At 34.2% G+C, this 15,973-nt stretch overlaps 1 protein-coding gene across 1 annotated transcript; it reads right to left on the minus strand.

Moving 5' to 3' along the window:
- Positions 1-3,458: 3,458 nt before the first annotated feature.
- On the minus strand, positions 3,459-15,372 carry LOC114730725 (glutamate receptor 2.9-like). The gene is made up of 11 exons (XM_028917832.1): positions 14,998-15,372; positions 14,542-14,851; positions 14,329-14,435; positions 14,036-14,212; positions 13,527-13,722; positions 7,470-7,697; positions 7,267-7,364; positions 6,153-7,160; positions 5,743-6,055; positions 5,242-5,642; positions 3,459-4,177 (listed from the first exon to the last, which is right to left on the minus strand). The coding sequence occupies exons 1-11, from the start codon at positions 15,370-15,372 to the stop codon at positions 3,749-3,751; spliced, it is 3,642 nt and encodes a 1,213-aa protein (XP_028773665.1). The 3' UTR covers positions 3,459-3,748.
- Positions 15,373-15,973: the final 601 nt, after the last annotated feature.

Genomic DNA, 15,973 nt, shown 5'->3' on the forward strand with positions numbered 1-15,973 from the left:
GCCATTCCACCTTTAAAAATTCAACAAAACGCTTTTTTACTGGGACCCCAATTCTCAATTTTGGTGGTTGATTTGTTGTGTCCCCCGGCCATATTGGTGACATTATTTTCTCTCTTGAACTCCAGTGTTTGTCGTGGAATAGTCCTCTCTGTGGGCTCCAACATCCAATGACCCTTTCTTTGCGTCCTACCACATTAAACACTTCAAGCTCCAAGGGTTGGAGTTGTCCTTCGCTCAAATTGAAATTCCCAGAGAGGCCTTGAAATTTTATATCTTGGATTTCATTTACAAGTGTCATAATCCTTGGAATTTGCAAACGTAAACTCTACTGCCATGGCTACCGCCCAAACTGTGTCATAAGCCCAAAGTCCAAACAAGGTTAAAGGAGAAGACACGCTACCTGATTTAATTGACCAAGCTTTCCATCTATCTCTGAAAATGGTAAGCCCTCTAGACTTTTCCAGTCTTGGCCTCACCCCCAGGACGCCTTGCATAGAATCCATCACTTTCGGACCCGAAGGATCTAACACATTGGATAACCCATCGGTGACTATCCACCCATACCCTTCTGTCATCGTTCTAGCCTTTTCACAGCTGAGAAGAATTGGGGACCAACAAGACTGGTCATGTGAACAAGAAATATTCCTTTTCGACTCTGATTGAGCTTCTTCAGCTCCTCTAAAATCTCATATTCCTCAGAATTCGGATCGATGGCAATTCTGTAAGGCACCCGTGTGTTAACTTTCTCCAAGGCCTCTGTGAGGTATGGGATCAGACCCTTGCCATACTCGGTGTCTTCATAGATTGGGAAGATTTCGTGCCATCCGTAAGCTTGAACAACGGAAGCTATAGCCTGCACCTGTGAGCGATCATCTTGTGCTGTCCTTATGAAGAATTTGCTCCGGAGGGGAGGAAGAGATGGACTTGTGGCTGAAAAGGAGACGATGGGCAACCTGAAATTTGTGCCCAAGTCGTATTACGAAACTCGCTTGTTCTGAAAATAAAGGTCCGATAATTGCATGCACGTTTTCATTCTTTATCAAATCGAGAGCTGCATGGGTATAATTTCATGAGCTATTAAACTAATCAATGGACACTTTATTTTAATTAATAAAATTTGTGAACTGATCTTTTAATTGTCGAAGGAATATGATTCAAAATATCAAAATATATATCAGTTGACTGAAAATAACAATTTGGGGCTGCAACTGATAAAAATATGTTACCTGCAGATGCTGCAGTGACGGCATCATTCATAGAATCGCTGATTCGAAGATCAAGTCTTGTTTGGTAATGAGAATAGTGTTTATAGAAGTCATCATGAGCCATTTGAATGCAGCGCACAGCCATACTTCCGATTGAGGATTTGAGATCAACAACTACGCCTACTGGTATTTGTACTTGCTTCGCCTTCGAAGTTTCTGCAAAGAACCAAAGCAAAGTACAAAAGCCACGAAACCAGAGGCAAAGGTTAAAGTTCTTCTTTTTCTTCTGGCTTGACTTCGATGCTGGTTTCAAGTCCATGAAGGGGTGGGCTAAATCTCTTGAGAAGAACCACGCATATCAGAGAGACTAGGAAGGTGACATGTTCATCTTTTCATATCAACGAATTCTTTTCGGTCTTTGATGAGAGGACCAACTGTGATCAAACTTTGTCGGGGCATAACAGCATAAAGATTGAATATTGTATTCTTTCTTTGAAAGTTCGGTTCACATTTCCATCATCAGTGAGAAATCAGCATCCAAGTCAGACAGTCGGCATCAACGACAATTCCACAAGCAAGTTGGAATCAAACTTCAACGACGATATTAATTACTACCCCCTTCCATAATACAAAGATTTTTGTGACTTATTTTAATTATAAATATAAAACCTCTATTTACTTTATTTTTTAAATATATATTTTTAAAAATTACATGTGCATATATGTTAAAAGGTTTTTTTATAAGGAGTTCAAACAAAAATAATTTAAAAACATAATTTAAAGAAATTAAGACACATTATATTTGAGAGAGGAATCCATATTTAAGATAGGTTGGTGTATATAAAATACTAGTATAAATCCGAATCAGTTTCAATGCTCATTGCTTTGATAAGCATCTTTTTTGGATTTTTCCATCCGGTATCCCAGGGCAATAGGCATCTTTTAGTCGTGACAGCGGCCCCAGACTAATCCGGATCGAAGGCTTGCAAGGAACCTTTTGGTCGGCGCCCTCTGGCCCCTCAGGGTGCTGCGTTCCCACGGCTCGAACTCGAGACCCGTGGTTAAGCTAGGACAGCCCTAACCAGCTGACCTAACCCCTCAGGGTTTTTGATAAGCATCTTAAACTCATCAGATTTGAACAATTCATATCTCATTTAGATGGGTATGATTTAATTTTTTTTATTTTTATTTGTTTAAAATAATTATTTTAATATAGATAAAATCTAAAATAAAGATAATCTCTCAACTATCATTTTTTCAAAAAATAATTTTTTATTTAAAATAATTAATTAAGAATTTTAAATTTAGACTATTCAAATCATATATAAATAACCCATATTTAATGAGCTTAAAGCCCTCAACTAGTACTCCAGTATAAATCATTTAATTTTTCCAATTGTACGGAAGGCCCTCAACTACACATGGGTCTGTTTGGAATTGTGGTGGGCTCGCTCAAAAGTGGCGTTTGGGTTTCAAAAGCTTGTCGGCTCATTTACTCATCTTTGGGAAGGCTTTTAAAATTAAGTGCTTCTGGCCCAAAAATCATTAAAAGCCATGGTAGACGAAAAACCGCTTTTTATTGCTTTTGGGGGCGTCACGTGGAAAGAAGGCATTAATATTTAATAATTAATTGAATAAACAAATTAACAGTTTAAATTGATGCTCTGATATTACTGTTATATGGGTGATGTAAATTAGAATTAGTAAATTTTTATATGGATGCTTGTTATTTCATTATTGTTAGATGTTAAAATATTTATGTATACTTACAAATTCATCTATGAAATATTGACACGTTATTTAATTATTGTAAGTTGTTAAAATGTACGTATAAGTACGCATAAATTCTCTTATGAATTTGACCCAAATTTTATGCTATCATGTTTGTCCAACTTGTGACTTGAAGCTGAAAGTGTTCTGTTCTCTCTTTTCAGGCCATCAGTTTGAATTGGCAGTTTCACACACACACACACACACAAAAGATGCCTTATAAATTATAATAATAGGTAGCAGAGGGAGTAAGATTCACTTCTTTATAATGTATCAAATCCTCCACTCGTCCTATTTATAGTTATTATACGCCTCTCAGCTTGTAATTTCAATTTGTGGATGTATACCTGAATCGTTTTTACAATTTTTTTTTTTGGGTTGGAATATGCCCATTACTTTCGGAACAGCGCAAGATCAAAAGAATGGGGTGAATAGGTAGAGATGACCTTTTTAATATGATATGATCTTTTTTCTTCATTTACGTACAAGGTTCTAATTCATAATCTTATTTATCAGATATTATCGTATTTATATAACATGTACATAAGTTTGCATGATATCTTATTATCGTAGAAGCATTTCCTAGACACTGAAAAAAATAATACAAGGGAGATCGAGTTGGTATGAAACTCAATTCTTCAAACTTATTCTGTTTCTTTTCGCCCGATATCTAGTTATAGTCAGAAGCACATATATTTCATATAAACTTGTAAGTTTCGAAGATCCAAATCCATGTAGTAACTGGTCTTGTTCATTCAAGAGGCAAAACTCTATCAGCAGCGAGGGTACGCAGTAATTATGGCTGTATCTCCCTCTACAGTATTACTAGTTGCAGGATGTACTCTGGAATCAGTTCTGTTCATAGCTAAAGAGCTATTCTTTCGTTTCAAGCACTTCACTATTCGAGCCTTTAACTGCAACAACCAAAGAAGTCTTTCTTCTGAACGAGAGTACCCAAACTTAAACAAATAGAACAGAAGTGAAATCCCAGAAGCGACCCCTGTGATGATGAAAAGCCCTCCAAAGCTGGACACAGTAAGACTCACGGGATTGTTTGGGATTGATGATCCATATTCATCTTCGGATGTGACTCCGCTGGAGAAGTACTTCCCCCTAATCCTTTGGAACTTTTCTTCATCTTGAGTCACATTTAGGATTGCCCTCGAAAAATAAGACACCAACGGAGATTTTAGGGGAAATGCCTGACCATATATATAACATATGTCAACGTTAGTAGTGTGACAAACCTTTATTTTGACCTCATTCAATTCAATAGTTATTTTTATCCTTCAACACAGCGTTAGCGCAATTAAGAAACTGACTTTCTAGAGGCAACTCAAAAATAATTTGAAATTTCTAACGTCAACGATGCATTGAAGACTTTACTAATCTTATTAATTAATGATTGATTTTGAGGGGAATACACTCGACTAGTTTTTTTTTTTTGGCCTGAATGACTAATTCCATTTATAGATTGCCTCAACATAATATGATTCACTCTTTATAAAGTTTTTAAACATATAAAATTTTCGCTTTTTTTTTTTGTACCAGCAACATATAAAATTTGTATTAAAACTTGATAACAAAATATAAAAAATGCTACGTGCATATACTAAACTCATACACCCTCTGGTCTCATATATGTAAGAAAAAAGATACCTACCTTAGATGAATGAATAAAACTGGTCAAAATTAATTGAAATTCTTAATTTAATCTCAAATAAAAATCATTTTTTTCAAAAAGCTCCCCTATTTTATTCACATTCAACAAACATATGAAAAATAAATGGGTGTTTCTACAAAATAAATCTTTTATCAACATTCTTTTCCCTTTTTTTTTGTAAGGAATCTTTTATAAACATCCTTTGAATTCAAAAGGATGCCTGAACTTTAATGAACTCCCGAAACTCAAGTTGTTTAAAGCTTAGTTATCAATATAAATAAATGGGCACCTCATATATAAACAAAATTCTGCTATATCACTGGGGGGCATAATTGGAAATTGGAATGTTATAATTAATATTCGGGCATTATTTGTTTGTTTCTTATATATTTGACCAAATCAATCCTTGGAACAAAAAAGTCTCTTATATATGACTAACACAACCAGAGGGAGTATCACTTAAACCTTTGAATAATATATATGTGAAAGGGCTTAAACAAACTTGAATTATTTTGTTCGACATTTGTAATCCTTAAACCTTCGTTTGCAATAAATTAATAAGGCTCATATTGAAGGCAAGATTGAACAAGAGAGAGAACTCACAAAGCCGAAACCTCCAGTTTTGTAGGTTGGTCCCACACTAGCATACTTGGAGCCGTATTTTGAGAGGAAGAGCTTCAAGTAAGGGATTTCATCAAAGATGGCAGCAACCTCACCACTAGCGAGAGCTCGATCATATTCTTCAGGAGTCTCGTACGGCTTCAACTTCGTCTCATCCTTGAATCCCAATTGATTCTTCAGAAGCATTTTGACAAAAGACCCCTTCATATACCCCACACAGTAATTATTCTTTCTTATCTCATTCACATCCATGAACTTAGGCTGCAGTCTTTGTACAGTTAACATGGAAGCCAAACTTGCAGTGTAACTTTGTGTTATGATGAGCACCACAAATACCCATAAGATCAGCAGAAAACGCGACCAATTGTTCACTAATCTTTCCTCTGTGTCACCATTAAACATAGTAAAATTTAATGATGAATATATGACTGTTGACCTAGAGATCATGAAATATGTAATGGAAGAGTTTAAGAGGAGATTTACTATGAGCAAAGACTATGGTGGAGAAAGAAAACCAGAACATGACGCCAAGTTGTTGCTGTGGGGATCCTTGAAATTCTGTGTTTGTACGACGTTCGTGAAGCCATATAATGATACCTGTGAGGACAAAGGCTGCACCTGTGGTCAGCCAAAGACCTGGACTCAAAGGCTTTAAGAAGATCCACATATTTTGTCTCTCATCGTGCTTCATCGAAACTACCATTAACACGCCAGATTCTGAATATGGCAACGTAAAATCAACATGGTCCGCACGATTAGCTACAATAGTTATGTCCCCAACCACAGCATCGTACACCTGCCAATATAAAATGAAATATATATTTACTTAGCTTGTTATATTATCCAAGGAATAGTACACTAGGATTTTTATCCTTAAACGAAAATAAACTTGCCTTTTTCTCAATTTGGAGAACAAGCTCATCATAGGACTCAGTACTTTCTCCTTTCTTCTTCTGGAATGCGAGGAACTCATATGGAAAAGGAAAAGGTAAAGCAATGATCACTTCTTTAAACACATCAATAGTAAAGCCAGAAACATCTGGAGGAGTACTATTTGACCGTGTTTCCACCTTCAAAAATTCATTAAAGCCCTTTCTTACCGGGACCCCAATTCTCAACTTGGTTGGTTGATTTCTTGCGTCCCCCGGCCATATAGGTGGCATTAGTTTCTCTCTTGAACTCAAGTGATTGTCTTGGAATAGTCCTCTCTGTGGGCTCCAATATCCAATGACCCTCTCTTTGCGTCCTACCACATTGAATACTTCAAGCCCTAAGGGTTTGAGTTGTCCTTGATTCAATTTAAAATTCCCAGATAGACCTTCGAATTTAGTATCTAGGATTCTATCTATAAGAGTGTCATTACCCTTGGGATTTGCAAATTTAGACTCTGCTGCCATGGCTATCCCCCAAACTGTGTCATAAGCCCAAAGCCCAAACAAGGTTAAGGGAGAAGACGCACTACCTGATTTAATTGACGAAGCTTTCCATCTATTTCTGAAAATTGTAAGCCCTCTAGACTTCTCCATTCTTGGCCTTACCCCTAAGACACCTTGCATAGAATCCACCACTTTCAGACCCAAAGGGTCTAACACATTGGATAACCCATCGGTGACTATCCACCCATACCCTTCCGTCATCATTCCAGCCTTGTTCACAGCTGAGAAGAATTTCGGCCCAAGAAGATTAGTCATGTGAACAAGAAATATTCTTTTTCCACTTTGATTTAACTCCTTCAGCTCCTTTAAAAGTTCATATTCATCAGAATTTGGATCGATGGCCCTTCTGTAAGGCACTCGTGTGTTAACTTTTTCCAATGCGTCTGTGAGATATGGGATCAGACCCTTGCCATACTCCGTGTCTTCGTAGATTGGGATGATTTCGTGCCATTTCAACAATGGCAGCTATAGCCTGCACCTGTGAGCAATCATCTTGTGCTGTCCTTATGAAAAATTTGCTTCGGTTTGGAGTGAGAGATGGACTTGTGGCTGAAAAGGACACGATGGGCACCTCATATTTGTGCCCAAGTTGTATTACGAACCTCGCTTGTTCTGAAAATAAAGGTCCAGTAATTGCATCCACGTTTTCATTCGTCATCAAATGGAAAGCTGCAAGGGAATAATTAATATCAGGAGCCATTGGAAACAGAAGATTAAAATTCTTAAAAAAGGAATTCAAAATGTTAAAATATAAGTCAGTTGACTGAAAATAACATTTTAGGGCTGCAACTGATAAAAATATATTATCTGCAGATGCTGCTTGGACGACATCATTCTGAGAATCCCTGGTTCGAAGATCAAGCCTTGTTTGGTAATGAGAATAGCGTTTGTAGAAGTCATCATGAGCCATTTTCATGCAGCGAATGGCCATTCTTCCAATTGAGGAGTTGAGATCAACAACTACCCCTACTGGTATATGTGTTTCCTTGGCCTTCGAAGATTCTACAAAGAAACATAGCAAAGAACAAAAACAACGAAACCACCAGAGGCAAAGGTTAAAGCTCTTCTTTTTCTTCTGGCTTGACATGTTCATTCTGATTTTATAATTTAGCTACTCTCATCTCTTATTCTCTTATCTCTTATATATATATATATATATATATAGAGAGAGAGAGAGAGAGAGAGAGAGAGAGGGAGGTCAAGTCCGTGAAAAGCCGGGCTAATCTCTTGAGAGGAAGCACACATATCAGAGACGAGGAAAGTCACATGTTCATCTCCATAGATTCTGTCTCTAGCTTCCTTGAAGTTTCGATGGTACTATATATGACTTAATTTTCCAACTTATACCAATGAAATTCCCTCAGTCTTTAATGAGAGGACCCATTGTGAAATTGTGATCAGACTTTGTTGGGGCATAGCAAAATGATGGTAAATCCAAATGAAGTGACATGTTCTAGATAGAATATTCTGATCGTTCTTTGGAAGTTCATTTCTATATAGATTGTTTAATTTTCCAGCTTATATATATGGGAGCAAGGACGCAGCACATAGAACAACTTTTGACGTGAACTGTTTGTCTCCCAAAAAAAAAGGACAAAAATTAAGCTTATTTACTTGAAGAAACTCGACTCGAAGGAGTATATGCGTAGGGTGTAATTAGTAGTTAACAATTATTACTCTTCTATCTGTGTTACCCACTGCTCCCTTTGATTCACAATATAAGTTATTTAATCAATTTATCAATATAAGAAAATGATCGTTTATTCATTAAATGTGTTTTAATTTGAAAATTTTTTCCAACTTTACCCATATCAAATGAGGTTGTGAAGAAGAGAGAAAAATACAAAGAATTACATTTAAACAGTAATTACAGAAATGAAATTGATAAATAAAAATCAATTATTCTTCAAATAACTTATGTTTTGGATCGAGTCATTCTTCTAGGAACAACTTATATTATGGAGCGAAGGGAGTATAACGTATCTTTGGCAGACCTCTCACATAAACCAAATTAAATACAGTTAACTCTTTTATGAGCGAAGAACAGACCGAATTAATGAGCCAGGCAATTTTTTATTTGTCAAGGATTTTTCAGAATAAAAGCTAATTAACTGCTTTTATACTTTGCAAAATGATTTATAAAATAAAATATAAAATTCTGTCTTATAATGCTCATCCAGCTTGTGGCTTGATGGATATTGTTAAAGGTGTTCTGTTTTGTGGGGCCAAAAAAGGTAATAAAAGTGTTTTTTTTTTTGTCTCTCCCCCCAGACCACGAATTTGAATTGGCATCAGTTTCTCACACACAACACAAGATGCCTTATAGTGGCAGTAGCAGAGGGAGTATGATTCGCATCTTTATAATGTAACAAATACTCCCACGAATTGTTTTTCATAAGATAAATAAAAAGTTGGGTAATAATAACAAATATGTCAAAAACTGTAATTTATTTTTTTAAAAAAATTCCCTTGTTTGTGAAAAAAAGGGTGGGAAAGAGAGTGAGTAAAAAAAGAGATGAGAAATAATGAGTTAAAAATTGATGAGAGAAACATATTATTAATTAGAAAAATATAAATATACACACACACACACAAATGTTCAGGCATTTTCAAGCTATGGCTGATAAAAAGACTAAATACATTAACAAAAAATTCAGCTTAAAAGAGGATCGAAGATAGTATATCTGTGTTGGAAAAAAACTTTTTAAATTAAAAATATTGCCATTTAACCAACTCATAATTCATGAATGAAACAATTAATTTGGCTGGCCAAAAAAAATGAAGCAATTAATTTGTTGGGTCGATGAATTACTCATCTTGTTATAATGCACTTCCAGCATATTTAATACAAATAAAAAAACTGTAAAATGCATTAACTCTTTATTAAAATATAATAAATTTTTAACTTAACCCATGTTTAATATATACACCTGATAACTACCTACACTATAATAAGTAAATGACAAAACAGTACATTCATGTTGAAAATTTAATAAAGTGACTTATAAATAGGATAAAAAAAACCTTTTCTCTGTCTTATAATTAGGATTAGAGGAATAATTAACCATTTGTCCTGATCAATAAATGTCTATTTAGTTAGATGGAATTTTCTTTTGTTTTGCCTTTGATCATTAATATCACTTTTGTAGAATAATAGCTGGAGATTCCTCTGACTAGGTCAACCACGTCGCTTTGACTAAGTTAATGCTAAGGCGACTTCGATTTTGCAAGAGAGCTGAATTTCTTATCGCTTGCTGGATTTGACCATCTTTACATTTTTCTTAATTTCTTCATTAATTTCAACATTTTTTTTAACGTGATACTGGGCAAACCAATAAAGAGGCCTATTAACAAGTGGAATTTATTTAATTTAATTTCTATAACTTGTAGCGTTTTTTTACTTAAACATCGGTTAATTTAAACTTAGTTAAAATAGCAAAAACTTTTACTATTTTTTTAGAGTTTTTTCTTCTAGTATTTTTTTCCCATGTAGACTAAGGTTAATCTCTGTTCGTGCTGTTAATTGATAAGCTTTACTACAATTTTCAAGTTTCAAAACCAAAAAAGAGTGAAATTCTTTTATACATTTTTTCTTCTACATGGATGATTAAGAGTTAATATAATATTTGATCCCTCAAATTTATTATCATTTTGGTTTTGGTCCTTAAGGAGTAAAATAGTCCATATTTTTATTAAATTATGGGGACATATTTTTTGAATGAAAGGAAACTTGAAGAACAAAAACTAAAATGAGAACAAATTTAAATGATAAAAAATGGTATTAGGCCATTATAAAAGTAATATTTAGTTAGTACGTAAAAATCAGTTTTGGAAATGATTTCAGTAATACAAACTCAACTCTTAAATTAAAAAAATGGAGTTCTAGATATGTGATATGTTAGTTATCGCACGAAAGGATTAAAACGAAAAAAGAAAAATCAATATATGTTCGTTATCGATGACTGTTGACGACTATATTGAATATTCATTCTATGGTTGAATATAGACTTGAATCATTCTCGATAGAGACTAGTGTGAAGACTAGGGCCTGTAGAGGCGACCCCACGCCCAAGTTTTGGTTGAGACTTTCTCTGCACATTTAAATTTTATTAAGTTCAACTATGATATTAGTTTGATTAAAAATAATTAGATTCGTGGAGTTACACGTAATCTTCCTAGATTTTGAATTATGTAAATAATTTATTTGTCATTTGAAACTTGATAATGCATGAATGACCCTCAATCTTTATACAAGTTTGGACTTGTGCAAATTAAATAATTTTCTTACTCTGTATTACCTTTTCCTTTATAGAATATATGTTAGTAACATTATAGGGCGTTATCTATACATTACTTAAAATGTGCGGCGCTTATTTGAAGATATAAGCAAAAGTCTAAAGTGGTTATCCCTACAATAACAAAAGTGTGAGGAGATATATTGTTTATGAGACGGGCGGAGGGTCATCCGTCATCCTGGTCTCTTCGGGATCAGAACAGGACGAGACGTCCCCTTTCTTTTTTTAAAAAATTTATAATTTTGAGCATGGATTTTTTATGTTATAATATTTGTTTTTCATATTGGGTTTCTAAGATAAAAGTATTATTAAAAAAATATCTCACTGATCCTATTTATAAGCTTCAAACTTGAAGAGGAGTGTTATCCATTTTATAATTTTCAATTTGGATTTGTTCAACATTTGATGCATTTTTTTCACTTTTGTCCTTAATTATTTATTCTTTTTCCTTTGACATACTCTCTCTTATTATTACATTTTCTTATATATTCTATTTCACCATTTTTCTCATTTATAATAGGGGTATATTTGAAAACAAAAGTATATTTCTAATATATTTGTTACTTTTAACTAATTTTTTTTGTTATTCTGGAATTAGTTATTTGAAACTTAAAATAGGGACCGAAGGGAGTATTTTGTAGAAACCTCAATCATATAGTATAAAAAAGGTATAAAAATAATATTGTAAAAAAAAACCCTTAAAAGAAACACTATAATGACTTTATGAATTTATTTTATTAAGAAAAAAGATTTTGTTGAGATAACACTACAATTTAAGAGCTGAAAATCACTATAAAAAATAATTATTATTAGTATGTGAATTAAATAATTTAATATTAATAAATAAATTTTTTTCAAAAAAAATCCCGAGATGGGATGACCACATCCAGTATTTTGTCCCATCTCGGTTATTGGTTCAAAATTTTTTTTTATCCCTCCCATCCTATCCCAAATTAACTAGGGGGTGTTTGGCAATCTCCAAACCATAGTTTCAGAAGCACTTTTCCGCAAAATGAGACAAATTCCTTCACATATTTAGTTCGTAAACCGTAAAAACACTTCTGAAACTATAGTTTGGTTTCTATTTAAACACCCCTAAGACCGAAATGGAATAGGACAGTTGGGACGAGACAAGTTGAACATTTCTATATTTATGACATATGATATTAGTAACACAAAAGACTAATTAATGACAAGAAAATTAATTATTTGTTCAGATCTAAAAATTTTGAAAAATTTATCCTCAGATTTTAAATATTATATGAGCTATTTGCACATAAGTCAAAATAATTTAGGGTGATTTGTTGTGGAAGAAATTTTGTGTAATTTAACTGAATAAATTTGAGCAATTTATAGACGCGGACACAATCTGATCATTCAGCAACAGTATCATGATTGGCCACTGAATATTCAAAACAGACCAAGGCAGTGTATTTGAATCTGTCAAGACCCCATCAAAACTCAATTAAGCCTCTTGTTTTCTTTTCTGAAAAAATGAAATGATTTAATGAGATACACTAATTTACAGTCGAACTAGTTATCGTCTGGCAGAATTTTCACATAGGGTCCAACTTCAAATTTGATTTCCAAAAATTTAGGGGAGAAAAAACAGTACCGTTAATTTTTTTAAACGGCTGTAATTATTAAACTCCCGAACAAAAATATGACAACATGTGCATTTTCCCTTTTACTAAGTTTCTCTACGTATCCTTACAAATTAATTTCTCAATTTCTTCACGAATCACACAAAGGAAAGTAATTATAAATGTTATCTTTTCTAAAGTGTCACCAAAGGGAAAAATTTGGCGACAAATTAAATGTGGAAAAAACAACGGACACTCCCCATAAATCCAGAGACTTGGCCTAATTTGCATTGGAGAATAGTATTGGGCTGGTCAGTCTATTAATGAGCTATTGGGCTTTTATGTGTTAGTTTGCGTGTATGTGTATGGCCCGGCGGTTAATAACATGTAAATTTCAAAAAATAATTATGTCAATCATCTAAAACGATTTTCAAATAACCACCTTCGACAAAGGGTAATATTTCTATAACACTCCTCCGGTCCTAAATATAAGATCCATTTTATAGTATATATTACACTATAAATGGACTTTATATTTAGAACCGGAAGGAGTATCAAAATAATTGGATGAGTTGAATTTTTTTTTTTTAAAAAAGAAGAACCTTGCATGAGGAAAAAACAGATTTACAGCTAAAACAAGAGTCTGCATATTCAATCATCACTACAATACACTTTCATGGGCAATATAATGATTAAGTATTCATGCAAGAAAGTGATCTCATAAGAGAGATTTTATTTTTCCATGTTTATTTGCTCCATCTTCCTATAAATTATTATTTTAATGACATTTTGTAGCTGTAAAACCAGCTTCTTTAGTTCTAAGTTAAAACTCTAGCTCAACATTAAGAATTGTTGGCTGTACGTTTTTGCCAATATAATTGGTTTTTGCCAAACACGATTTTCAGAAACTAGTAAAGCTAAGACCGAAAGCATTCCAATTACCATGAATAGACCTGCAAAACTATAAGCACTAAGGCTGGGATTTGCATTGTTTGCTGATGCATTATTGGATATGTCTTCTTTGCCTTCCTTGTGGATATCGTTGCTTCCAAAATATTCCTGCTCAATCCTGTCCATTTCTTCACTCTCTCTCACATTTAGTATGGCTCTAGAAAAGTAGGAGGTTAAGTTGGAGCCTTTTGGGAATGCCTGAAAAGTTGTATATGCCAATGTTTGAACACATGCATGTTAAAAACAAAATTAAAATTTGCAATCTTATTAATTAGATTGGTTACATTTCACTGGCAGGATTCAAATTATTAGTTAAATACTCTATAAGATGTGAGATTATTAAAACTAGTTAGTATTATTTACAAGTTATAAACAGTACTGTAATAATCATTCCCCATACTCAATCCATATCCCCTCCTAATTTGCGTCGGAATATTTTTATATATGCTGCCCTTCAACAATAGGAAATCTAAATAAGATTGGAAAACAGAGAGGGAGATACTTACAAAACCATATCCCTCATTGCGGTGCCTGGTTTCGACCAAGGCATAATTAGAATAACCATATTGATCTTAAGGTAGGAAATTTCATTAAAAATAGCATCCACACCCCCTTTACGGCTTCCTTTGTCCAAAGCCTCCTCGTACTCTTCAATACCGGAGTACTTCTTCAACCTCGAACTATCAATCTTCAAGTGATGGACAAATAAACCTCTCAAGAATGAGACACCAGGATATCCAATGTTAATGTTGGGATATTTACAACGTCATTGTCACTAGGATAACTAGGTTGTAACAGGTGTACTGTCAAAATCGATGATAAGCGTGCTGTGTAACTTTGCATCAGCACAAATGCTAACATCAGCCATAACACCAAGACAAACCTAGAGCCTGCTTTGGCCACTGATTTTCCTACGAATAGTTAAGAAATATAAAATTGAGAATAATTAGGCACAGCTTCTTGTGTGCTTTTTGCACAAAAGGCACTTTAAAGCAGGATTAGTTTAAAGATGCTCACTTTCAGGAAGGACCGCTTGCATTACAGGGAGCCACAGGATAGCAGAACTGCAGAGTTGTTTCCTGCAAGGTGAATCTTCATCGACTGGACGTTCCAGGAAGACTATGATACCTCCTATAAAAATACTAGAGATGGCTATGGAAAACCACAGATCCCAAGTAAAAGGTTGTACAAAAATCCACATATTCAACCGTGGATCATGACGAACCTTCACGAGCATCCTCATATCAGCCGGTCTATATCGTAATGTAAAATCTACGTACTTTGATCGATTTGCCACAATCGCCACATCTCCCACCACAGCATCATACTGTTCATCAGATATTCAAGTTAACTAATGTCTTTAATTTGTATACATGGAAGTCATAGACCAATCTTTTCTTTGTCTTGCTGGTCTCTCGTCTTCATATGAGCAGTAATATATATGAAGAGAAGATCGCATATGTAGTTTCTAACCTTTCCTTCAAAAATCTGATAGACGAGTGCGTCATAATTTCCAGCACTGTTTCCATGTTCGTCTACAAAAGCTCTGAACTCGAAAGAAATATTGTCATGTAAACTCTTACGGTAAGCTATTACGGCTTCGAAGGCGTCAATGGAAAAGCCCGTAGCTTTGACGACCTGATTCTTATTGCTTGAATTGAGTTCCAAGTCCACAAACTGGACGAAGCCGGTGGCCGGTTTCTTGGGAACACCTATTATCAACTTCTTTCCTCCTAGGAGTGAACCCGCGGCTTTATCATCATCGCCTGCTCTAACCTGAGCCGCTGACAACACAACACAAGTAATTATTACAAGGTAGCCGTAACAATAGTAATTTGGGGCTGCCATATATCTATAATGTGGCAATATAAGACAAAATTAAAAGCTGGCTAGTTTGAGTTCATGCTGTTAATTAACTTCATTTATATAGTCGGCATGTGTGTGTGTGTGTGTACATTATCAGAAATGTTCTCATGAATTGAACAGAAACTCTATTCTAATTTTTTTATATGACGGATTTAGACGGTCCAAATCATATTATTTATATCCTTGTTCTCACCCGTATTTTTCCGGTCAAGTTTTAAGGAAAATTCCTCATTGAAAACTTTATCAGTAAGGAGAATCTAAATCAAGCTCCTCACCAATAAAATAGGATTTTTTTTCCCAATCCCCCCCCATTTCTATGGTAAAATTGTTGTAGCAGCCATAAGTACTAAAAATATGGAATTCTAATTTTTCAGCTAATTTTTCACTACTTATGTTTCATATTCTCAATATTCAAATAAAAAAAGTATTGAGAATGTTAAAAAAATTTACAAAAATATAACGAATTTCAATTTTCTTAATTTACATGAACTAGTTAATTGAAAATTAGATTATAAAGACTGTGAAGTGAATATATGTTAGTACTCCTCCGGTCCTTAATGTAAGACCCATTTAACTAATTTGA

The sequence above is a fragment of the Neltuma alba genome, unplaced genomic scaffold (genome assembly GCF_004799145.2).
Source record: "Neltuma alba isolate B1F8T4 unplaced genomic scaffold, ASM479914v2 tig00012763_pilon, whole genome shotgun sequence".
NCBI classification, from domain to species: Eukaryota; Viridiplantae; Streptophyta; class Magnoliopsida; order Fabales; family Fabaceae; genus Neltuma; species Neltuma alba.